Here is a 26912-nt window from a genome sequence, read left to right as displayed (position 1 = left end):
TTGGCTATGAGCTCTACCCCTTTCAATATCACTGTACTATGCTGAAATGGCTTAGATACAGTATGACTAGACAAGATCAGAGACGCGTAACTTCTTTATTGACTCAGGTTGAAATTTCAAATATTTCTGTAACAGAATTACAATTTATGAATCATTTTTTGAGGGCACTTCAAACGTGTAGTCTCGCCTGATCTAATGTTAAGCTTAGATGTGTCACATTTGACTTCGATAAACCATCACCCTTCCCTTACAATGTAACACATCATAATTCAAATTATGCAAGGGTCCTCTGAATGCGAATAAGATGGGTTATTTTCTTAAGTATATAGGCAAGTTTTGTTTTCGAGGGGGCACAAGCCCATAACAATGAACTACTTCAATTTTACCTCCCCTCTTTAAACTAGTTATATTAGTACTACATAAACCTTTACACTTTCTCATCTGTAAGATGAGAATTACATTATATATTAGTGCGATATGTATCTGTATGTATGTATCTGTTCGATATGTAGATCATATCGACCAGCACATGTTGGTGATTTATTCCCAAGTCATAAAGCAATATCGTTTTAACACAATGTATAGCAAACCTCAGAACATAAGACATCATCAATAATCAGCCCAGTCCTACTGGATTTTGCTTTGCATGCATGTAAATGAAAGGACCAAGATCTTTCAAAAATTTCCATATAGATCAGATGTTAAGATTATATTACTATTTGTACAAGAGATTATTACAGAAGACATTGTGTGACCTGACTCGCAAGCCCATGGAACAAATACTTGACCAATGGTCATGTTCAGTGCTGTGCTACGTACCCTATCAGCTTTATATCCACATGATGCAGATACCTATCCCTGTAGATACCAGGGACAAATACATCTGAAGATTATCAATATTTGTTATCTGGTTTCCTCTGAAAGACACGTTCATATCGGGAACCCATGATTTTGCGTACAGAGTCATCAAACGATTTCTCTCACCATCAACCAATAGAAATGTCTAATAAACTGCCTCCGAGTCATTCAGTTGCTGCTTAATTGAACTAATATAGTATAGTTTTACCCCGTTTACTTTCCCAGTTCCACATAAAAGGTTGTTGGATTATGATACAATTACTGAACACAGAAGGTCGATTATGCGCGTGGAATAATAACTGCGGAAATATTCGTTTGAGAAAGTAACAAGCGAAGCACCACAGTGCTTCTCCAATTGCATGAATTTTCTTATTGGTAATCTCTTGGGAAATAGAATGGACTCGTAAAATCTTGCAATATATAGAATTATGTTGGCCTTCAAAGTTAAGTGGCTTTGGTAACTGATGTCTTAAGCATGTACACCAATAGAAATATCTGATATATATGTATTCCCCTATTTCCTTGTTAGTTTGTATATTTTCAGTGATATCCACATGCTAAATAAATGATATAACACATCAATATGTTATCCTTGATGATTGCTTAGACGTGTTGCAAAATTTACATGAATGAATCGTAATTTCTCAATGAGAACCAGAGAGCAATCAACTCTTCAACGGCACTATCATATCTTATCCATGGTCGTCGTCTATATATGTTTTATTACATATATGTATAATTATTGACCTGATAAAGTCAAGATTGGATAATGATAGGACTGTATAGTAATGCCGTAAGTGGGGAGTGAGGGAGCCACAGTCGTAATGTTTACACAGGGATCATCTGGAGCCATTCTGTATTTACGTCAGACCAGAACATCATCAGCTGATGAGCCACGAAAACTTACATGCACATCAACTGGCGTGAGTGGCAGTTCCTCCTCATTATAGTCTGCCCTTCAACATACGAGTGAGACAATTCCTGCTGGTGCAGTATAGTCTCCCCTTCAGCGTATCTGGATGGGGAATTATTCATGGGACAATGTAAGTTTCAAAAGTGTATAGTCTCTGTAAATCATACAATTATGCAATGAAAACTGCAATGCTAGCCTATTGTAGTATGTGAGATGGTGCTATAAAATATGAATCAATAATATTTTAAATTATATTTGTCTGAAATCTTTCATTTACATTACACTTATAGGTTTCTGTTGGCTTAGCCTAATATATATATATATATATATATATATATATATATATATATATATATATATATATATATATTATCAGATGCTTTATCAAATCTGACTCTGAATTGATTTAAGGTTTGGCGTCACTAACGTATTATAGGAGACAGATCCATTGAAGTTTAATTCTCGAGCTGAAGAAGTTTTGTCTTGCCTCAAGTGAGATATCAATGAATAATTTCGTTGAATATCCTTTTGAAGGCTGTGATTTTTGCTGGCTTGAAGAAGTCATTCCGATCAATTTTCTATTGACCTATTAGAATTTTGTATGCGTTTATTAGTAATGATCTTTTGCATTTCCTCATACCTTTAGTTTTGTGACCTAAAACATTGGATGGCTCTATAATGGACATTTTTCTGATGAGTAATATCTTTCTTGTAGTATGGTGACCAAGCTTATACACAACATTTGAGTCATGGATTTGTGACGGTTCAGTACAACCTCAAGAATTATTTTCTGTCCATCTGGCTAAAATTGTTCCTTGAAAGTCTCATTTGCTGTTTAAGTTCCAGGGAGCTTTCATACACTTTTAAGGTTCCATATTTGTTACTTATTCACACTACCAAGTCATTTTTCTTTTCATCCTTATCCTGTATTTTTCTGAAATGGCTGCCTATCATTGAATATTTGTAATTTTCATTTCTTCACGTATTTTCCCAACATGGAATTTCAATAAACAGTCTCTCAACTGGTTCGTTAATAGGTCTGAATCTTTCTGTAGTAACATAGTGTAGTTAATGTTATCTCTGTTTCTCTAACTTTTGGTTTCTGCACACATCTTCACACTACAATTAACAATTTCAGTTATTTCTTTTACATATGCTAGGAAGAAATATGTCTTAAAAGAGGTCTTTGTGGCATGCTACTGTCTTCTCCTTTCCAGTCAGAGTTCTCGCCATGTACCGAAACTCTCATTTATCCAATAGGAAGCTATTGTATTTTTTGCCTAAAACTGCTGTTTAATTTTCAAAAGCTTTTATCAAGTTTGCAAGGCAGCTATTTCTTGACATGAATACATGGTATGCTGTAACAAACTGTACTGATTAAAAAGGGATGCAAGTCTTCTCTAACTACTGACATTTTGATTTCTTAAATATCATTGTTACTTGTGTTTGTTTCCATTCTGCTGAGAATTGTCTATCCTTCAGTGGCTTCCAGATGTCAAGAAATGGGTATGGTTAGTGTATGTGCATATTCTTTAAATAGTTTTGGTGTAGACTATCTGGTTCCTGCTGATTGGACTAGATTAAGTTGTTTCAGTTTCATAACATCCTTCACCAAAAATTCTGTGTCCTTCATGTCTAAATGTCCACTAAGTTGGTCTGCAAAACTATAGTTTTCCATGATTTTCATATAAAAATGCAGATTTGAAAAGGGTTCTTCAAAATTACGGTGGCTCTTTGGATGTGACATTTTCTATTAGTGAGCCATCCTCTTTCTATAACTGTATTACAACTAAGGTCACATTCTGCATATGAACATAAGCATAAAACATTTTATAGTTGATTTTCGAGAGAATTTAAAAGATGTCTCTGTTTAGTTTTCCTCTTCACTTATTTCATGGGCTCTGTCTCTCTTTTTAATGTGTTAGTTGTAATCCTTATTCCTTCCTTAACTCGGCTATTTTCTTTAAACTCATGAGTCCTCTTTAATAAGTTTCTGAACTTTTTTGTCATCCGCTCTTTCCTAGGTATCTTCCAGTTTTTCTTTTCTGGTAAGTATTTAATGTCTAGTTCTTCATACTATTTTTGAAGTATTCTCATCGTAACCCAATTTAATTTTTTTTCCATTTTCAACTCCCACTTGGAGTTCAGTAGCGCATTGTTAATTGATTTCTTGTCCTGTCTCCAGAAATTCTTTTATATATGTATTTAGATAAGTTAAGAAAAGGCACCTGGAGTGGATGGGATTATAGCTCAAATGCTGAATTCAGTACAAAGAAAAAAGTATGACAAAGTGGGTGAATTTGATGTGTAATATAACATGGAAACAGAAGGTTGTGCCTAAGGATTGGGTGAAAGCTATTAATTTTCCTTTATGCAAAGGAATAAGTGTTAAGGATGTATTTAGCAAATATAGAGAAGTAAGTCTTATGTATATCAAGAAAAGTGTATGTAATTGAAGTGACTGAAAGTAGCATAAGTGATGAGCAAGGTGGTTTTAGGAAATGTGGTGGGTAAGTGGATAAGGTTTTTGTGGTGAAAATGACCATGGAATAGTATCTAGTGAAAGGTAAGAAGCTGTATCCATCTTTTATGGATCTGGAGAAAGTGTATGACAGAGTTGAGTGGAATGCTTTATGGGATGTGTTAAGGATATATAGGGTAGGGGACAACTATTGGAAGGTGTGAAAGCCTTCAGTAGAGTAGAAAATGTATGTGTAAGAGTGGATGAAGAGTTTAGAAAAAGTTTTGTACACATGTGGGTGTCAAGCAGGGCTGTGTAATGCCCCTGTGGCTTTCTAACATATGTATGGATGAATGGTATGAGATGAAAGCAAAACTAGGGAAAATGGGTGCAGAGATAGAGTGTGGCTAGTGACATGCCAGTTACGGATGATACTTTGGTATTTGTTGAGAGTGTAGAGGAGTTGCATAAGGTCGTAAGTGTGTTTTATGATACCTGTAAGTATAGGCAATTGAAGTAAAATACAAGTAAAAATAAAGGAATGGTGTTTGAAAGGAAACGGAGTGAAAGCATAGATTTTGCAAAACTCTATAGACTGAAAGAAGAAAGTGTACTGAAAAGTGTTTTACATATTGGGGGAGAAAGACTGGAAGAGGTGAGAGAAATTAAGTATTTAGGAGCTATCTTGGGTAAGTCTGGTAAGATGGAAGGAGAGATGAGGGAAATAGCAGTACAGGGTAGAAGAGTCAGTGGGTCCCTTAATAGAATAATGAAGGGTAGTGGTGTAAGTGTGGAAGAGAAGAAAGGATTAATGGACAGCATAGTCCTTCCAACCATGTCCTATGCAGCCGAAACATGGACATGGAATGAGTCACAGAAATCAAGAATCCAGGCTGTGGAAATGAGCTGTAAGAGAGGATATGGGGGTGCATGAAAGATTTGGTGTGGCAGGGAATGCAAAGAGAATGAACAGTGGAGTGTTAGAGTGAGAGAAAAAATAATACTTTGAAGTGGTTTGGGCATATGGAGTGAATGCAAGATGGAGAGTTTACAAGAAAAGTGTGTGATTGTATAATTAAAGGGGTGGTAGTGGATGATAGTACAATTAAAGGGGTGGTGTGAGAGGAAGACCACCTGTGACATGGAGAAATATAGTAGAAGAGTACTGGAGGGAGAGAAATGGTGGAAGAATGCCACCCCCTTGATGGGATTACCTGAAGGGAATGGTTGTCAGGGATATAGATAGATAGATAGATGGATCCATCTCAAAACAGTATTCTTTTTAAGTTGAAATATAGTACTCTAAGCACCAGCATGATATATTTATTCTGATGTCTGATCTAGCCACTTAACATTTGCTCCATGCTCTCCATGACTTCTTTACTAGTATAAGTGAACTACACTGCACCTAAAGTTGTCACATGAGAGGCACATTACCTCACTTTATCTGCATGTTCAGGACTGTTCTCACTGATGTACAGGAGAAGCCAAGAGCAGGCAGTATCAACACCACATTAACAAAGATAAAAGCTACTCAAGATGTCATAACATACCACCAATCTAATGCGCTTCCTGCTCCTCTTCTTCTCACAAAGACAAAACTCGCATGAGCATTTTTCACTCTAGTTTGTAAAGGGTTTGAGAATGTCAAGAGATATAGATAGATAGGAAAGTCAGAAAAGAAGTTACCCATGTTATTCCAGTCAGCTTTGTTGAGGTGCCAGTATTTATGCTTAGATGGGGCTGCTGGAGACGAAGGTGTCATTAGAACTGAAACATTTAAAAGTGTGTGTTTTGAGGCACCAATTGGGGGTGAGACTGTGTATTTACAGCAGGATGGATTAGAGGTGAAATACAAATCCAGAGTGTTAAGAGAGTGTTCACAGCAGTCAGGAATATGGGTAGGGTGGGCAATAATTTGCTCAAAATCACTAATAATGGAGAACGTAAGGGCTTCAAACCCTCCCCCATCAGTATGGGGAGGGATTCAACCATTCCCTAAGGTGAATGTTGAAATCCTTAAGGTAAAGGATCTTGGCTTGTGGGTGAGAGGATGTCGCAGTCTTATGCCAGGAGATTAGATGGTCAAAGTAGGATATGAAATTTGTAGAATTATGAACAATAGGCAAAATAGAGGAAAAGTGTGTGTTAGTAGGGAGACAGACCTTGAGCCACATAACATCAAAGTTTGGGGACTCGTTTCCTTTTCTTTCCAAAAATTCTCTTTACACTTCTTTCAAAAAAGAATCCAGCTACACTTTCAAACATATCCTTTTTTTGAACAGAGACCTCACTTTCTTTCACCTTTACGTTAAGTACATCAACCCTCTTATTCATCTTGTGTTTAAATTCTAAGCTTCAAGTAATATCAAACAGCTTTTCAATGCCAGTGAATGTTGCTTACTGTGTATATTATTTCTTGAGAGTGTATTTTCACTTTTCATTAATCATGATATTGAAATCTAATAAGTGTGTGTTAATTATAATTTGCAGGAAAGAAAGTGTTATGCAGTTGCCAAGAACAAAATAACATTATCCAATGAGGGAAATGGAAGGACAGCAGAAGCTCTACTTGTTCCTAGGATTTGCTGTTTTTGTATCCGTCATTTATTGGTCCTCGCCATACCATACACATGTTAATGATTTTGCACAGCCTAAACCAGTAAGCAATCTCAGCTGAATAGTTTCATGATAATTTATATCTGATGTAGTACATTTTGGTCAAGATTAACTATAACTGAAACACTGTAGTAATGAACAGGGATTACAGGGTATAAAGAAATATGCATCACACTTCCTCTAGTGTCAGTACGGTATGCATTTTATTTGAAAGCATGAGGTATATTGTAAATGTATAATCTTTAATTTTCTTTTAAGTTAGCTTGAGACAGCTCAGGCAGCTGAGGTCCTAATCAAGGCCATCCCATTGATGCTATATATATGTGTGTATATGGAGGCAGCAAGGATGAATGTGTACATGTGTATATATGTATATGTCTGTGTATGTATAGGTATATATATGTGCATGTATGGGTGTTTATGTATATACATGTGTATGTGGGTGGGTTGCGCCATTCTTTCGTCTATTTCCTTGTGCTACCTCGCTAATGCGGGAGACAGCGACAAAGTATAATAAATAAATATAAGATAAATAATTACAAAAATAATAATAGTAAAGATTTCGAGTGATCAGGGCCTGAACATACTGAAAAGTGAAGGGTGTGCAAAGAGTAGAGTGAATTAGAACGATGTGGTATACCGTGGTCAACGTGCTGTCAGTGGACTGAACCAGGGCATGTGAAACGTCTGGGGTAAACCATGGAATGGTCTGTTAGGCCTGGATGTGGATAGGGAGCTGTGGTTTCATTGCCTTACACATGACTGCTACAGAATGGATGTGAGGGGGTGTGGCCTTTCTTTGTATGTTTTCTGGTGCTACCTCGCTGTTGCAGGGGTGACGATGTTGTTTCCTGTGGGGAAGAGTGGCACCAGGAATGGCTAAAGGGGTCCTGGGGTTATATAATTGAAATTGAATTATATCTTTATATTTGTCATATTTTTTTTTTCTAAATCATTTTGAAAATCTCCATGCAATCTTTTGACCTTAGTACATTTGGTTACAGCCACACTATAGTTCATGCAAGAATATCTTCTGTAGAGAGAGTTGGCATTAAGTGATGAAAATAATTAACAAATTTTTGTCCAACATAAACCTAGAATTCAGAATAGTGTAAAATGTTATCTCATTGCAGGTACAGCATCCTAACTTCGTCTTCATATTAACAGATGATCAAGATGTGGTCCTTGATGGCATGTTGCCTATGAACAATGTATTGAAGCTCATTGGGAACCAAGGGGTCACCCTAACTAATGCCTTTGTAGCCAGTCCTCTCTGTTGTCCTAGCAGGTTAGTATTAGTACTTGATTAAAATTTTTCAATGTGATTTTTCCCATGAGGATGAGAGATTCTGTCATATAAGAAAGATGGAACTGTTTTCATACCATGATATGTATGATAACATTTTGATTGTTATTTACAAGTTTCAGGGACCCTCCTTTTGAATTTAGATTCATTTACAAATTACTGTCGGCCCTATCTTGTGTGACTGTCAGAGCATAAGAATCTGCATCCCTGTTATTGCATGTAAAGATGGCAGTGGATGATGCATCTGGACCACCAAGGGAACAAAGTCATGCACCTTTAGGCTCTCATATTTTTGTTCTCTAATACCTCCCTGTTTGTATTCCTCTAATACCTCCCTGTCTGTATTCCTTTGTATTAACTCGACTTCCTTCTAGCACACTTTCAGATTCAGAGCTTTTCTAGTTCTCACTCAAGTTTGCCACCAGAATTTTTTCATTTGGAACTGCAACTGACTCACCCCTTAGGCCTTCCCATTCCCAGCATACTGTAGATCTACCTGTTTCTCTAAGACCCTTCCATCACCTTTACAGCCATAACTTATTAAACAGCCATTATGACTCACACCATTGATGCAGACCTAGAACCAAGAACCAGTAGCCCAGCTCCCCTCATATTTGCACACATGCCCTACTCAGCCAATAAAAACTGTTCACTGCATTTAGTAGCTTTCTTCCCACACTGTATATTCATAGCACTTTGTGCAAGGTATCTTTCTGAACCATATCACTCCTTTCTTCAAATTCATAATTGTCACATATAAATCTCTATCTTTCTCTAAGTATTTCTCACTGTTTTTTCTAATTAAACACTTGGGCGTCACATCCTTTACCACTCTTTTTTCCTGATCAGACACTTGGGCCACACATCCTTTACCACCCTCCAATCTGATGCTCTGTACAGGCTACTACCCTATCAGTCATGTGACTTACTGGGCGTTCTCAACCTTGGTAATTCAAGCATTCACTTTTGTCCCCCTTGCCTTTATATAATGGCACTATATAGTCTTATCTTAGGCCATGCATACATTGAAAATCTTGATTAATTAGTGAAGAACACCCTCATCCCCTTTCTTGAGAAATTCAGTGTAGTATCATTTAGAGTATTTGCTGTAATTAGAAAATACGGAGGTGTGTATATCACTATACTGGGGTTGACGTGCTGTCAGTGGACTGAACTAGAGCATATGAAGCATCCCTGGTATACAATGGAAAGGTCTGTAGGGCCTGGTTGTGGATAGGGAGCTGTGGTTTTGGTGCATTACACATGACAGGAAGAGAATAGATGTGAGCAGATGTGGCCTTTCTTTGCCTGTTCCCTGGCCCTACCTAGCTAACATGGGAAATAGCGATCAAGTATGAAAAATACATCAATTATGCATGATTGGAAGGGGATAGATGAAGAATAATGTAATAAGTAACTGAGCCTAATTTGCATGCTTTGCATCTCAGGTCCAGCATTTTGACTGGTCAGTATGTCCACAATCATGGTGCCATCAACAATTCCATTAGTGGACAGTGCAGCAGTATCAGGTGGCAGGTAAGTAACCAACCTTTACAGTTATTAAGGCTGAACATGTGAAATTCTTTAAAAACTTTTAAAGAAATGATTTAGGGTCCATTCTTTTAATAGGTTTTATATCTTGGTGTAACTGATTCATACATAGGTGCTGTTCAATGGATTTGAAAAGTAAGTATGGTCAGTTGCCTGGATAGAGACAGTGATTGGTAAAGGGTAATGTGAATTATAATTGCAAAGGAATAAGTATTTCTGGCCTACATTAACATGACTATGTTAAAAGTTACTGAACTTTTTGCAAGTGACAGACAGGTTAATTTACGATAGGTTGTGTACAACAGAGTTTTGCATTTAAGCAAATAGTGGAGAAGACTACAAGAAAATAATGAGAAAAAGGTTTTGTAATGTCTGTGTGGTTGTACAATGTTTTTATGGATAGGACATCACATAAGATGGGTGTGATGCCGAGTGAGAATTTTGTAATGCTGAATCATGGTGGTCCAAAATGGAAGTGATTGCAGTTTTTATATTATATGCAGGTTATTCTCAGATGATACTGTTCTTTCAGCTGTATTAGAGGAAAATTTGAATGGAAGGGTAGTTCTTGTTGATGTGAGCACAAAGATGTTGAAAATTAATGCAAGTAAAAACCAGATGAATGATTTTGAAATAGCTTGATTGTTGTGGTTTGTTTATCTATCTGTCAGTCTATATCTCAGATGCCTGTTCTGAACTGGAACTCCCTCAAGGGGGTGGCCACGGCAATAGTCTTCACAACCAGTGAACTCCAGAGCAAAATTAGAGTTGAGAGTGAGTTTTACATATGTGGTAGTGATGATTAGTGTGGATGGTAGTGGGAAAACTGAAGTGGAGATGACATTTTGGCGAGTGAGACTGGAGGTTTATTGAAAGTTCAGATGAATGGGAAGAATTTTGAAGACATAGAGGGTGCAAGAAACTTGTTAGATGGAATGCTTGTCATTATTGTGGCATATGGGTGTAAAACCACAGAATACCTAGGTCTGAAATGGTAAAAGAAATAGGAGCATCAAAGATGGTTAGCCCATATATTATAGCTGGAATTAAGAAGCTAGTAGATGAAAGGAAAGAAAGAGTAGATGAAGATTTTAGAAGGAAGATAATAAAAAATTTCAGGATAAGAAACTATGCTGGAGGGAGGTGTAAAAGGAAAGAGGTAGATGTAACAGTGAAAATGTTAATGTGAGAAGTAAGGTAGGGGAGTTACTGAATCAAAAGGAGAAAGTGAAAGGAAGAAGGAACGAATATTTTGAAGGACTGATGAATGTGGGAGAAGGAGAAGCAACAGCAGTTACATACATGGTATGGAGAATGGAAGGAATAGGATACAAGTGCAAGGGCCTTTAGCTAAATGGGAGGTAAGAAGGGCAATAATGAGGCTGGAGGTAGGGAAGGCACCTGGTGAAGTATGGAGGAGAAAGTGATAGAGTGGATGCATCTTATATATAATTTGTCATGGAAACAGAGGGTTGTGCCTGAGGATTGGGTGAAAGCCATTATCATTCCTTTATTCAAAAGAAAAGGTGCTAAGGATGTAAATAGCAATTATAGGAGAATAAGTCTGGGAAGTATTCCAGGAAAAGTGTATGCAAGCATATTTATTGATAGGTTGTTGGAAGTCGCTGAATGCAGAATGAAAATAATAAGAAAATTCCTGGAGATATGGTTGATGCATAAAGGACTGCTGTCTTTGAAAGTTGAATATTAATGAAATAAATCATATAACTCCCAGTTTCTTACAAAGATTGTCCCACCAGTGCTCTCTTAGCTATCACTTATTACACCTTACCCACTTCTTGAATGCTCTTTATGAATATCCCTTCCCCATGGTGTTCCTTATTAATGTTTTTGATAAGCCATTCATTTTTACTAATAATAGATCATTTGTTCATTCATTTCATCTTTCTACGTGTCTAGAGCACTTGAGAACATTTCCAATCTATAGTTTTTGAGAACCTCTCCAATCTTTAGTTTTCAGAGGCCAAGAAAGACAGAGAGGAGAATGAGTGGGAATTTGAATGTATTTTAGGGAGAAAGTGAGTGAGTGTGTGAGTGCCTAAGTTTGTGTGTCTGTAGGTGAAGGAGGCAGTGGTGGAGGCAGATTATGATTCCACAGAAGCACTAATACTGCATTACAGAATATCATTCAACTTGACATTAAGTTTCTCTGACTTGAGTAATATCATTCTTTCTAAATTTGTAATAGTTAGATAAAGCCGGGGACATGTGACTGGGATGTATAGACATTAATGAAGTAGACTGAAAAAGAGTAAGATTTGCAGTTGGCACTTACAAGCAACTTTAGGATAGGATCTGTTTTATATGATCATCCATAGTCAGTACAGATTTATTTTGAGTTGAAACACACAGCTGCCATGAGATTTGGACGCAAAATATTGGAGTTCTACTTTGTATATGTAGGAAATTTTCTCAGTTTCCACTGTTTTAGAATGTCATTTTTAAAAATATCATATACACTGTTGAGTTGCCCACAGTAGCATTTTCCTGGTATTAGGAAATGTCTCGTATCCTAAGGATTTTTTGAGGTGTAAAACTCATGCTTAGCATTCTGGACATATTGTTAAGAAAACTGGTAATTCAGATTATACTGCAGTAAAATAGATCTTTGAATAATTTATTACCTCAAAGATTTTCATGGAGAATTTCAGGGTAATATATTATTTTTTGGTATTTTTCAGGAGGGACCTGAGAAGAAGACTTTTGCTGCTCATTTGCATTATAATGGTTATAGAACTTTTTTTGCTGGAAAATATCTAAACCAGTATGGTAAGAATAAAGTTGGTGGGTTGCAGCACATTCCACCAGGCTGGGATTGGTGGCTAGGTTTAAAAGGGAATTCACGGTATTATAATTATACTCTCTCAGTAAATGGAACTCTTGAAAATCATGGATTTGATCCCAACAAAGACTATCTAACTAATGTGATACGGCAAAGAGCACTTGAGTTTTTGAGCCAGTTTTCGTATGAACAACCATTTTTCATGATGTTGTCAGTTCCCGCTTCACATGCTCCATTTACTCCAGAGCCAAAATATTCAAATAATTTCACTTCTAAGAAGGCTCCAAGAACAAAAAACTTTAACATTAAAGTTGGAAAAGACAAACACTGGCTTCTGCGAGAGGGAGTTCAACCTTTGTCAGATGACACAATAGATTTAGTTGATGATGTTTTCAGAAATAGATTAAGGACATTACTAACTGTTGATGACATGGTAAAAGATGTTGTAGAGTACCTGGAATCCAAAAATCAGCTAGAAAATACGTACATAATTTTTACATCGGACAATGGATACCACCTTGGTCAGTTTTCTCAACCTCTTGATAAACGAGAACCTTATGAAACTGATATACGAGTACCTCTCTTGATTCGTGGGCCTAATGTACCAGTTGGTGGAGTTATTAAGTTTCCCACTTCAAATATTGATCTTGCACCTACTTTTTTGGATTTGGCAGGTTTGCAAATACCCAAATACATGGATGGCATATCTCTCAGGCCTATGATAACTAAAGACATGGCAGGTGCTGATACTACAAATGAGAATAGTGTAGTTATAGGTGAAAGAGAAAATTTTGTTGGAAAATATAATTTCACAAGTTACAGAAAACATTGGGAGCTACGAAGAACCATTCTGGTGGAACATTCTGGTGAGGGAAAAGTGATAAATGTTGGCTGTGAGAACATTCTGCCAGGACTGAGTGGTTGTAATCCTGATCTTGCCTGTAAATGTGAAGACTCTTGGAACAACACATATTCATGCTTGAGGCAAATCAGTGATGGGGAGAATAGGTTATATTGTAAATGGGATGATGATGAGTCTTTTGAGGAAATGTATAACTTAGATAAGGATCCTTGGGAGTTAGACAATACAGTTAAGTCTGTAACAAAAACTTTTCGTAAGAAATTCAGAAATCTTCTTAGGTATATGCAGCGGTGTAGAGGTTCAAGGTGTATTGATTTAGCTGGCTTTGTTATCTAGTGAACAGAGGATATGGATATTCCTTTTCAGATAAAGCTTAACCATTCTTCTGTTGTATCTTCATAGCATCAAGAAGTGTTGGAGCTGAACATATAACTAATTCCAATAGTCATGAAATTCCATTGTAGGAATTACAGAAAAGTTTTTGTCACATGGAATTTTGGAATAATTTGTAAGGAGAAACAGACACCCAGACAGAATACACATCATAAGCAAAGACATCCAGTATTATTTTTTTTATGAAAGGAAGGAAGAGTGGAATATCTAATATTAATTTGACTAAAGAAAAGTGGTGTTGATTTTGATACAGTAGTGATGATAATCATGGTAGTAATAGTAAAGATAACCAATAATTCTATCAATTATCATTGATATTATTATTGTATGTTTTATAAAGTATCAAAATATACCAGTTACATACTGCATCATTGTCTCCATTGATACAGTACATGAAGAGTATAAAAACCAAATACCAATGCAGTATATCATTAATAAAATACAGTATTATGATACTTCCTACGTATGTTCCAACAGTATTTTGTATCCCTGAAATTTATACAAATCATCAATTTATGATTACATCAGTATTTAAGTATGGCTGGATTTACCACATTATATTTGAATTTTATTTTTAATTTTGTAGATTTGTTAAAATGATAAATTTTTTGATGGACAGTATCATTCATCATATAATATGAAAATGAATAGTGGATGTGATTAATAGTATTGCAGATTTAGTAGATATAAGGTTTCAGTGATATCTCAGTAAGTAGATAAATCTGTCCATGTTGTACAGTCATACCTTGTAAATGCCTTAGGTTCTCACTCCATGTTCATTGCTAGAAGTAATAATTTACAAAGTATATGTATGAGTAAATGCAGGGCCGTAGCTTTCAACATTTCAATCCCACCCCATTTACATCGGTTTACATTTTGCATTATTGTTCTTTCCTCTTGGTTTGTCTTAATCATTTTCATTTTTTACTACATTAGTTCCGTGCATTTATCAAAGGCTTAGAACAAGCTCATTAATTTTTTTCTTTAACTAGAGATGAAAATGTTTGTAATTTTTACTACTTCTGGGAAAGTGAATCATTCTTTGTCATCTTCACAATTTATGAGTTCTTAAGCATTATTTTCATACAGCAACTAAAAGCAACTAGCTTTTATGATTAACATTACATAGTTATATCTGTGAAATGTTCATACTTTGTCCTGCTTTTCTCATGCATCTACTCTTTCTCATGATAACTATGATAATGTTTGTTTTAATGTATGTTCTAACCCTTATGCTGGGAATCGCCATACTATGATTTGCATAGCAAGTGCTGGAAGTTATTGCATGAACACTAGCATTGGCTAGGCTTACTTTGAACAACTTCCAATACTAAGTGTCTCTTGGTCACTATAGGTGCTTATTCCAGAGACTACCATTTTTCTGGGAGTAATTCTGATGTAAATATATATACAGATAAATGTAAGCACTATCTCTGGATTCAGGGGAGAAAGAATGCTGCACACATACCTCCTACATGTCAAAAGAAAGTAGATACGTTGGGCGGGAGTGGGAGACTGGAAATATTCCCAACCTTTATTACATCCCATGAGAACGAACAGGGACAAGTCAGATGAAGATCCTTATTCTTTTTGATTTCTCATTATTTATCGTAACTTAATATTCGTTACCTTTCGATTATTATATTTGCAAATGAATATAAAGATAGCAGAATGGGAAATGTTTTAGATTTTTGCTTTAGATTGCTTTCTGATTTGTAAGGCAGTTTTTGGGATAGGCCTAGTATTTAGAAACTGGTGTCAGTGTTATCTATTGCGAAGCACTTTTATGCTTGATGGTCATTAGATATTCTCATTTATATGCACAAAATATGCCATCATTTACCTTGCCTTTAGGTACTGTAGAGATATGTTACACTGTGGAGGTCTGTGGAAATCTGTTTTCAGTCTAAGAACAGTCATTTGTTCCATTCAAAATATCAAAGTACTGTACACATAGCAATACATATATCACCATCAGTGTTATGTAACCAAAAGCATGTTTGTAAGATAGTTTTGGTATTAACATATCATGATATTAAAGACCCAGATTTTAGATGAGAAAAAATTTAGTTTATACAAAAGGACCTGATATAGCAGTATAAGTTTAACACATATTTGAGAATTTATGCATTTTTCAAAAGCCTTTAAGATTGATAGTACAATTGTCCCAAGAATATTCACTATGGTAATGATGTGCATTTGCTTAGAATAATGAATATAACAATTTTATAATATACATAATTACTGAAATGTGGCAACACTTTCCTAGTATTGAAATGCAAGAACAGTTTAATGTGATAATGTTTTGATTTTGGTTTTATAGGATAGCAGCTTAAAAAAAGCATGATGTTTTGGAATAACCATGATATAGAAAGAGTTACTGGTAATTCATTGCAAAGAGTTTAACTGCAGTATGCTTGAGCCATTAGACACCTTTACGTGAAGTTTAGATATTCAGGACTTCAATATTTAGGAAACTTTACATCACATGAATTTTATAGTAACAGTGTAAGTACATATGTTTACTTGAAAATGGAAGCTCATTATTTCATGAGAAAACAAGTGTGCTGCGGTAGAGAATTTCTAGGAATACTGAAATTACTTGTAATGAAGCTGCAGGAAACAAACCAAATAGTAAACATGATATAGTAGGAATTTTACCATAGTGTCAGAATAGAATTCATGTTCAAATTATTAAATAATTTTCCATTAAATGTGATATTTATACTTAAGGGTTCGTACGGTACTATGATCTTTTATTGTATTCCTGGCTGAGGCTAGTTGAGCTTATGGGATGGAAAATCATTCTGCAGCCATTCATGAATGTTGACTGCACATTGAGTACGTTTAACTATTGCAAGTTTGGAATTAGGTGGTATACAGCTCTTTTGTATGATATGAGATAAACTTTACAATTTGCATTTCACATCAACAAATCATGGAGTAATTGCTTTTTTTATTATTGGCTATTCCTCATGCAAAAAGATTTGTATGATCACCAGCAAGTTGATTTTCCAAACTTTTACTCGGATTATCAGTCAGGTGCCATATGAGTTATGAAACCACTTTTTTCCATCAGAATTTGATAGCCATGTGTCTTTTTTCTCACATGGCTGTGTGTTTGCATATGATCAAGATTTTTATGGTAAGGTTATTTTATATCAAAATTTATCAAATTCAGTTTACACTGTATATCATTAAGGTTTCATAAGACTTTGGTGACCAGTATTTGACTTAAGCTTTCTATGGAATTATGATCCTTTCATGTAACTTCACTGTACTGGTGAGTTGAGCATGTTCCATCATGGGACATGTACAGTAATTCTTTCTTATTGTTGTATATTTAAGGTGTAGTCACTGCCATGACAGCTAATAGATGCTATTTTGTAATTTTTTAATCACTTGTTCATAAGGGGACTGAAATGTCGCAGTGATTTAGCTAGAATGTCATATTTTACATACTAATTTTGCTATTATTTGGGAATGAAGACCCCATTGTGGTGCTATAAAAAGCCAGAGTCATCTGAGCTGATTGAATTGATGTATCTGTCAAAGACTCGTGTATCTTAATGTAGTATGAAGGTTTGTGCTGTATATCATCACTGGTTTTTATCTAGCTGAAGAAATTTTCCGATATATTGTAACCCTTCTGAAGATTTTGTAGCAAACCAAGCTTTTGTTAATCATTTTCCTGCTCAAACAGAATTCTATTTACGTGTCATCTTTTTTTCAACATTAGTACTGTTACTGGTACCTCATCAAGATATGTACCTGTGCAGATCTTTCTCACTTAGAGAGAAGCCTTTTGAGCATCTGAAAGGGCACTTGCTCAGTGTTGGGGGTTTTAACACTGTTCAAATCCTAAATTAGGGTATCCTAATATAGAATTATCCTCCATAACTGCCAGGTACTACCAGATACTTGTACATGGGGATCAGCAACTTCAAAGCAAGTTGCTTAGGTCTGTAAGGTTATGGCTTCCAATGACCAGCCACCATCATCATTCACTTGCTCTGACTGTGCAGTGAGGACCTGTTGACCATGATGTTTTTCTATGAAGGTGTGCCTTCAATTTTGCTTTTGGCCTGCAGATATTTCAGATCTGTATCTTTAAATTTGTTTGATGGTAGCTGAGATGGCATGGGCAACTGAATGCACTAATCAAGGCTACCTCATTTATGTTACATTCCTATCTTTATGTTTATATATATTCATTTATCATACTTGATTGCGGTTTCCCGCATCAGTGAGGTATTACCAGGAAACAGATGAAGAATGGCCCATCCACTCATATATACATATATATACATAAATGCCCACACATGCACGTATACATACATATACATATCAACATATTCATACTTGCTTGCCTTCATCCATTCCTGGCTCTACCCTGCCCCACAGGAAACAGCATTGCTACCCCCTGCTTAAGCAAGGTAGTGCCAGGAAAACAGACAAAAAGGCCACATTCGTTCACACTCAGTCCCTAGCTGTCTTGTGTAATGCACTCTCCATGATTCTATCACTTTGCATACCACCCAAACACCCTACATCTAGCATCCTTTCATCAGACATAATCAGCAGTCCTTCAAAATACTCGGTGCATCTCCTCATTTCATCACTACCCATTACTACTTCCCCTTTTGCCCCCTTCACCGACGTTGCTATTTGTTCTTTTGTTTTTCACATTATTAACCACCTTTCAAAATATCTTTGTAGTGTCCCAAAAGTTTACTGATACTCACTCACCCTAACTGTCATTTGCTTTCTTTTTCAACCCCTGCACCTTCCTCTTGCCATTTTCTCTTATACATCCTACAATCACTGGCACTCCTTACGTGTAAGTAATGCCCGAACATCTCTTTTCTCTTTCACCAACAACTTACCCCATCATACCACCACTCATTACCCTTTCTAATCTGCCCACCTCCCATCTTTTGCATGCCACATGCATTCTGTGCACACGCCAGCAAGCTTCCTTAAATACCTACCCACTCCCCTTGCTTTATTTACTCTTGTCCTTTCCCATTCTATGTTCAGTCTCTCCTGGTATTTCTTCCCTCAGGTAAGAGCTGTTTTCCAACCTCACTTACACTCGCCACTCCCTTCTCTCTGATGGTTTCCTCTTTTCTGAAAACCTGATAAATCTTCACCCTTGCCTCCACAAGATAGTGATCACACATCCCACCAGCTGCATTCCTCAGCACGTTTACATCCAAAAGTCTCTCTTTCGCATTCCTATAAATAAATGTGTTATTCACTAATGCCTGCTGATAATCTCTTCTACTCACAAATGTATACTTTTGTACGTCCCTCTTTCTAAACCAGATATTCTCATTCTCCAGTCCTTTTTCACTACATAACTCCACAAGTTGTCCACTTCCATTAATACTGCTTAACACCCCATGCCCCCCAATTATACTTTCAACTGTCTCGTTACTCACCTTTGCATTCAAATCATCCATCACTAATACCTGGTCTCTTGCATCAAAACTGCTGAAACACTCAATTGCTCTAAGAACACTTGCCTCTCATGACCTTTCTTCTCATGGCCAGGTGCATAAGCACTTATAATATAATCAACCATATCTTGCCATCCATTTTCATTTTTACATACATCAGTCTAGGATTCACCTTCCCTCTTTCACACTCTCCTACAACTCCTTCAGTAGTGCTACTCCTTCCTTAGCTCTTGTCCTCTCCCATCCCAACCCTTAACTTTACTCCTAAGACACTGCCAAACCATTCTTCCCCTTTACCCTTTCTTTGTTCACTCATAACTAAAGGATCCAGGTTTTTTCCTCAAACATTCTATCAATCTCTCCCCTCTTCTCATCTTGTTACACAATTAGACACCCCAGCCTGAGCCTTCGAGGAGGAAGAGGACTCCCTGCTTTGCAACTTCTGTTCTGTCTTTAGAAATTGAAATATTAGAAGGGGGATTTTCAGCCCTCCCACTCCTGCCTCCTTTAGTTGCCTTCACAACATGCAGGGAATATGGAGATAGAATTCTTTCTCTCCTATCCCAGGGCTAATCCAATGGGATTATACCCTCACTGAGCCTCAAGAGGGCTTTGATTATCTTTAGTACATAGAACTGATGTTGTTGCGGGTATGCTGTTTGACTTTTGCTCTTGACAAGATCATCTTGTAAGCCTCTGTTCTTGAAGAAGGACATGAGGAAAAACCCTGAGGTCTAACACAGGTCCTTATTTAAGTTTTTCAGTCACTCGCCATATGGATATACTCTCAGAAGTGAAGAGGGCTTGTCTGTTCATAAGAAATAAATATAGGTTTTAAGGAATGAAAAAAACAGTTTAGCTACCATAGGCAGAAACCTGTGAGTATTGCCTTCCTTTCCCTTTCTCATAAAGGAAAAACCATTTTGTGATAACTGATAGCAACAGGTTGGAGGCAGAACCCAATGGTCAGTGAATTTTGTTGGTGGTGGCAGCTGATTGCTTAGTGCTGTCATACTTCTCTTTAGGAAATAGTTGACCTGGGATGGTGGTGGTTTGTCTCCGTAGAAAATTTTGGCTGGCCTAATAATAATATGATTAAAGGGGGTATTTCCTGTTTGGAGGGGTGACTGTAATGCTTGTATCCCCTACTGAGTGCTCTCGCAGATGCTTTTAGGGATGTTCCTGTGATAAATGGATATTCATCATTCAAAACATACATTTTTCATGTTTAAAGCAAGACAGTAGAAAGTATTGTTTCCCAGACACTTAAGTTACTATTCCTGCTCCATCAAATGCTGATACAAGAAGTTTATATCAGGACACTGAGAAATTTGCATGATGATTTTGTAAGTTTGCTTGTTATAGCTGAAGTATTTATCTGTTGCCTGCTGAGTAAGAAGCAGCTTTATTTGTAGTGTAATTAAAGAAAGTTCCTTTAATGAGCACATGCTAGAGAAACAGTGGAACTGAGTTTGCAGTGTGAATGTGGATAAGGTAATGAACTGTAAATGGGACGAAGGACTCTCTCTACTTTTTGGCATTGTTTTTATGGGCAGCTATGGTAAGGAAGTCAACTAGATAGTTGATATTTAATTTTCATGTGGATTGAATTATGTAAATAGATGAGCTATATTCAGTTGCCCATAGATTTGTATTTTGACCACATTTATTTGCATCACTATGTGGTGGTCTGCCATGTATTTTCAAACTTCAGTCTATACTTAAGATTTTGAGCTATTTGTATTAGTTTCCCTTTTTGTTTATTTCAACAATGGCAGCTAGTGCTTGTTTACATGATAGACAAACAAATGTTCAGAGTTCTTCAGGTACTTCTGCCTTTACTTTTGGGTTTTTAGAATTTTAAGCTGTGTTTCAGGTAAGCAGTCAAATTGTTAGACAAGACTCTTTATGTATGACCTTATTCTGAATGCAGGGAGAGACATACAATACAGATGAGAGATAGGTAAATGTAGTTCTTGACTTAAGAAATATTTCTTTTAAGGATAATTTGACAAGCCATATATTACTGTATTTTTGAATGAGTCACATGTAATTGGAGTATATACTGTAGCGTACAGAACTTTGTAGTATAAGCATGGGAGGTAAATGATTAAGAAATGCATACCGTCTCGTTTAGACTTTTAGTGAAAGACTGTATTTCAATGCATGGTAAAGCTGAAACACATAGAGGAGTTCATACATCATAATCACACTAGCTTTAGGTAAGAGGTAGCTCTATCTATCAGCCATTTGATTCCATCCCTACGCATTAATGCATTGTATTACAAAAAGGTTTTATTTCTCATTGTGCACTTGATCTGTAATGCTCATCAGTAGATGAAGTGACACTCATCCATGAGAGCAGGATAGGTTTGCCAATCCAGGGCTTAGATAAGATGATATATCCAATTCATATATGGAATGTAACAGCTCTGTATTACTTTAGATGGAACTTGGGGCCCATATTGTGCTATTACCCTTTGAAACAAAACTGTCATCTAGAGGTTGCATTGTTGTATTTGATAATAACTTGATCTGTAGAAGTTTCATTACATGCCATGATATAGATGGAACTTCATCATCTTGTGTTAGCTCTTACATTAGCAGCCTTATGAATTCTGAAGTTGTATACTTTATATGTTTGGATTAGTTAAGATGGAAATGCATGTCATTGTACTGACATTGCTCAAGTATTCTGTAAATTAGGGTTTTATTATTGAAAAATGACTTTTTCCATGACTTCAGCATACATATGTCTAACTTTAAGGTCCATGGATGATTTTACTATTCCGAATTGTGTGAGTTGCTGTGATAAATAAAAAGACTGGATTTTTTTTAAATGCAAATGTATACAAAAATACCAGCCCTTTTTATTTTTATTATTTAGATTCAAGATTTCCAGTTACATCTTTGCAATAATAAAACCTTATCTTCATATATTAAGAGTAAGGTAGAAGCATACTGTTTCATGTAGTAGTTACATGTGGAAGCACAGTCACTTAAGGACCTGCCACTTTCCAATGATATGTCTTGATGGTAAACTTTCTTGAAGTCATTACTGTTTTCCTGACTTTTGTATTTCCTGTTTTAGAACTCTTTATCTTTCCATGTTTTCATCTTTTTACTAACCCCTTCGATACTCTTCCTTAGGTAATGTTAATTCCCCATGTGTTATATGACTTTTTTTTTATAGCAAAACCACCTTTCATAATTCATTAGCAAATGCTTTGATGGTGCTACTGGGTTCTCGACCCAGGAAGGTGTGGAGATAGTCACGCACCAAAATTTCTGCAGATTATGCATGCTCCACATAATTTCAGTATAGATAAAGGGCCACAATATGTAGGCAGATTGTGCTTCCAGCAGTAGAATGACACATGGTCTCAGAATTGACATCTTTGAGAACAGTTTTCAGATTCCCAAGATGAAGGAAAGAGATATGTGACCTTCTCTTTTAGTGTTATTACTCGCTCATGCTTCATCAAATTTGGGTCAGTTTGTACATTAATTTTCTGAGTTTCTAACAGTGTATATCAGAAAAGTGTATAAAGACAGCTGATGTACATAGTTTTTTATTATGACAAATGTTAGCATTTATAATGAAATTAAAAGAAAATTTTTATATGATACACAGAACTAATGCCGAATAAAGATAATATAAAGTCTGATTAGTTATCGTATAACCTTGAGACCAAGTTTATGGCCTCTTGCAACTTAGAGGCTTTACTTTACAAAGGAGCAGGGTCATGATGGGCAATTCTGGAATGAGAAGGTCCTTGATGAGACTGCACTCCTTTTCATCCAGTGGCAATGATACAGCCTCACTGAGAGTGATCTCTCTCTCAGTATAACAAATTACAAGCACAGTTCAATAACACTGCTGTGTATATATCTATTTATTAAATTAATTGCTGTTTCCCACGTCAGTGAGGCAGCACCAAGAAATAGATGAAGAATGGCCCAACCTCTCATATACACATATATATATATATATATATATACATAACACCCATACATACACATACATACATATACATTCATTCCTATAAGTCAATGGGGAAATGAAACATGAGAAGTTCCCAAGTGCACTTTCAGGTACTAATCACTTCATCATGGGAGATACAAGAAAGAAATATAAGTCAGTTGATATACAACGAAGAGACATAGCTAGGACTCCATTTGGTAAACAAATCACGTGTTTACCAAATGGCATTGTAGGAAATGGTGAATATGTATGAAAAAATGAAAATTATGAAGAAAGAATGAAATAAATTATTTCGTACTTGTTCTCTATTTCCACATTAACAAGGTAGCACCAGGAACAGACAAAACTTGGCCTCATTTGCTCATATCTACTCTCTAGTTTTGTCATGTATAATGCACCAAAACCAGACAGAGCTCCTCTAACCACACCAGGGTTAATGGCCCTTTGCTCCAACCGCTTCATCTGCATCTGCTTGGTTTAATCCACTGCCATCATGTTGCACCCCGTACATCACATCACTCCAATGCACTCTGTCCTGTGTGTCCCTCACACCTTCCTGCTTGTTTAGGTCCTGCCTCTATCCTTTCACCTCCAATTTATGGACAAAAGTTCACATCAAGGCCAGGCCTTTATTGAAATATAGAGAAATTAATGAAAGGGGGAAAAAGGGATAGGGAAAGTATTCACAAATTTGTAGGAAGCAAAAAAACAAAAACAAAAACAAAAAAACTTTTACACTGTGCCAGATCATAGTTATTGGGAAAGAGATGAGATGGTGGAGAGTTTCAAAGGTCTGAAGTTTAAGGGAAGACAGTAATAAAAAGACTTACTTATATTGCCAATAGCCACACAGAAATCATGAGACAAAGTAGCTCGTCAAGTATTGCATGGTCTAGCTAGTGCTGGGGGCACACATGCAGCCAACCTTTGGGAACAAAAACCAAAGTAATACCTATAGTTGAAGAGGGAGAATGAACCAACATTGCAGCATAGGGCAAACAGGTCAAATTCTAAAGTTAGCCTGGGAGCATTTATTGGTTGGACTGCTTTGACTCGACTGTCAAGTATGAATGCAGAGCTAGAACAACCGAGATGTGAGAAGAGTACTCCATACAAAGACAGATCAATCCTTTGTTTCTTAGAGGTAGATTGAGCTACTTTTGTACTGTGGTGTTTCCAAGAAAGAGTGGATGTTACAGTAATACCAAGCATGTTCAATGGGACAAGAAGTGTCTTTACAGAACCATCAGAGGAGAGAGGAAAGTTGTAAGGAGTTTTTGATAGACAGATGGGTAGAAACTGGGTCTTGGAAGCATTAAACCTAACAGCCAGATTTTGTCTAAACCATTAAAATTCTGTCTAAGTCTGAACTTATTGAAGAAGTCAAGCCAAGATGAGAAACAGTTCGAATGGGAGAAGAAGGAGGAGAATTGAAGAATTTGGAGATATATGTTATTGAGTTATCAGAGTATGAGTGCTTTTGGTTAATTCTGAAAGAAAGGAAATTGTTGGGAAAAAGGAGATAAAGTGTAGGAGACAGGACAGAACCTCAAGGGACACCTTTTTTGATGTAGATAGGGGTAGAGGCTGATCCATCAACAACCATGGAGACAGACTGGCCAGAGAGGAAACTAGAAATGAGGGAACAAAGTGAGGAAGAGAAGCCAAAAGATAAGAACTTGAAGATGAGACCTTTATGCTACACCATGTGAAAAGCTTTGGATATGTCAAGGGTAACTACATAGGATTCCCCAAATATTTCCAAGATGATGATGAGACTTTAGTAAAAGTAGGAAAAATGTTACCAGTTGATCTCGCCTTTGGAAGCCAAGCACTTAATCAGAGAGGAAAATGTGAGATTCAAGATGTCTGAGGATTTGGAAGCTGAGGAAGGATTCAAAGACTTTGGAAATGGTAGATGTTAAAGTGATGGGACAAAAGACAGACGGATTAGAACAGTCACCATTCTCAGGAATGGGATGTACCAATACATGCTTGCAAGAAAAAGGAAAAGTTCTGGTTTTTAAACAGGATTGGAACAGACAAGCAAGCACAGGTGCAAGTTCAAAGGCACACATTTTCAGTACATGGGGATGGATGCCGTCAGAATCATAAGCCTTGCTTGTGTCTAGAAAGACAAGTGCTTTTCAAACAGTTCGCAAAGAGATTATGGGAAAGGACATAGAATTAGTGAGAGCAGTGTTAGAGGGTGAAGGAATGTTAGAGTCATCTGAAGAAGAGTTAGAGGAGAAATGGGACCCAAAGGGAGTTGCTGTGTTTACAGTACAGACAGTTGTGATACTGTTAAGCAGGAAAGTGAAGGAGAGGCAAAGTGACAGAAGTTGATAGTGATACTCTCAGTTGAAGACCAAAAAAGACCTGTCAGTGGATGATGAAGAGAAATTATCGCATTTCCTTTGAATAAAAGAACAATTTGCTTCATGGATAATATTTTCCATAACACTACAAGCAGGGAATGGGTTGTAGGGGTTCCTTTGGAATAGGAAGGTTACTGCTTGGAGGGGAATATTTACTTACTTTCTGACACAGAGTCCCTTCTGTCTTTATATGGCTCCTATAGTGCTCAGGAAGTTAGCCATGACCATAAAGTGCAGTGATATTGTATCATGTGTGTTTATGTAGGAGACTAAAGGGCAATAGCATAGTTAATGATCTGTAACTTCATTTTCGTAGTTGCATTAAGGGTATTGGGACATGTTGAAATGGTGTTTGTGGTTTTGTAGGGATGGAGCCCAGACGGGAAAGTGTGACCCTTGCTTGTCTGGGGAGTGTTACTATTAATGCGTGTATATTTAGTGGAGTGAAGTCTAAGTAATGAGTTGGGATGGCGTATGTTCAATGCTTGACGGGTTATTTCAGTGTGCTTGTATTTTGTCATGGTTTATTTGTTGGAGATGTTGGGGATCTGCCAGTCATGGTTTTCGAAGTGTGAGGCAGGTGTAAGCTTTTTATTTCTACTTGAGGATTTGTGGTTAGTTATGGAGCTGTAGCACAGCAAAGTATGATGAAGTGGGATTATAATGGGAGGATCTACATTTCATTGTGTAAGTGTTGAGTGTTTATGGTTGCTTGGCAGCCAGTGATTGTTCTGTGTGCACTATTTTGAGTGGGTTGTAGTTTTGCTATCTTTGCTTATGACAGGGTGGGAGACCAGGCAGGTGAGGCGAAGTATAGAGTGGAGTGGAAGAATTGTTTTTGTGTTGATGTTATTGGCATAGGAATTGAATGTTGTATGTTCAGTATGTGATGGCTAGAATGGCTGGTATTTGGTTCAGTAGGAGTGACTGTCCACTGAAAAAGATTGGATGTATAAATCAGACCCGGTTCGGTTTGGCGTTAAACTGAGTGAAAAACTTTATGGAGATGCAGAAATTCTATTCTGCGTGAGCCACTATTCCAAATATTACGTATCACTTTACCTGTAACGTAATACATTCACTTGTAATGGTCCAGTAAGGCTACATCAAAAGTGGGATGCAAGCTTACGTACAGAATGAGGCCAGTAACTCAGATCATATCACTGTAAGTGTATTAAATAATGCAGAATGAGATATCTTGGGTTGAGTAATTTTACCGTTACACATAAAATTGAAATAGGGAGACCCATTTTCCAACAGGGAGACCCATTCTCCAAAAGGATGACTCATTTTCCAAAAGGAAGACTTATTTTCCAGATTT

At 36.7% G+C, this 26912-nt stretch overlaps 1 protein-coding gene across 2 annotated transcripts; it reads left to right on the top strand.

Moving 5' to 3' along the window:
* Positions 1-1693: 1693 nt before the first annotated feature.
* LOC139761968 (N-acetylglucosamine-6-sulfatase-like) lies at positions 1694-22893 on the top strand. 2 transcript variants are annotated; one of them, XM_071686700.1, is made up of 5 exons: positions 1694-1901; positions 6726-6894; positions 7985-8139; positions 9606-9693; positions 12411-22893. In XM_071686700.1, the coding sequence occupies exons 2-5, from the start codon at positions 6772-6774 to the stop codon at positions 13707-13709; spliced, it is 1665 nt and encodes a 554-aa protein (XP_071542801.1). In that variant the 5' UTR covers positions 1694-1901; positions 6726-6771; the 3' UTR covers positions 13710-22893. The 2 variants fall into 2 exon arrangements, with proteins under 2 accessions (XP_071542801.1, XP_071542802.1); XM_071686701.1 differs by lacking the exon at positions 1694-1901 and having other exon boundaries at positions 6759-6894; positions 8019-8139; positions 12411-22068.
* Positions 22894-26912: the final 4019 nt, after the last annotated feature.

The sequence above is a fragment of the Panulirus ornatus genome, chromosome 42 (genome assembly GCF_036320965.1).
Source record: "Panulirus ornatus isolate Po-2019 chromosome 42, ASM3632096v1, whole genome shotgun sequence".
Classification (NCBI taxonomy): Eukaryota; Metazoa; Arthropoda; class Malacostraca; order Decapoda; family Palinuridae; genus Panulirus; species Panulirus ornatus.
The sequence above is the reverse complement of the archived record's forward strand: the minus strand, read 5'-3'. Positions and strand labels throughout refer to the sequence as shown.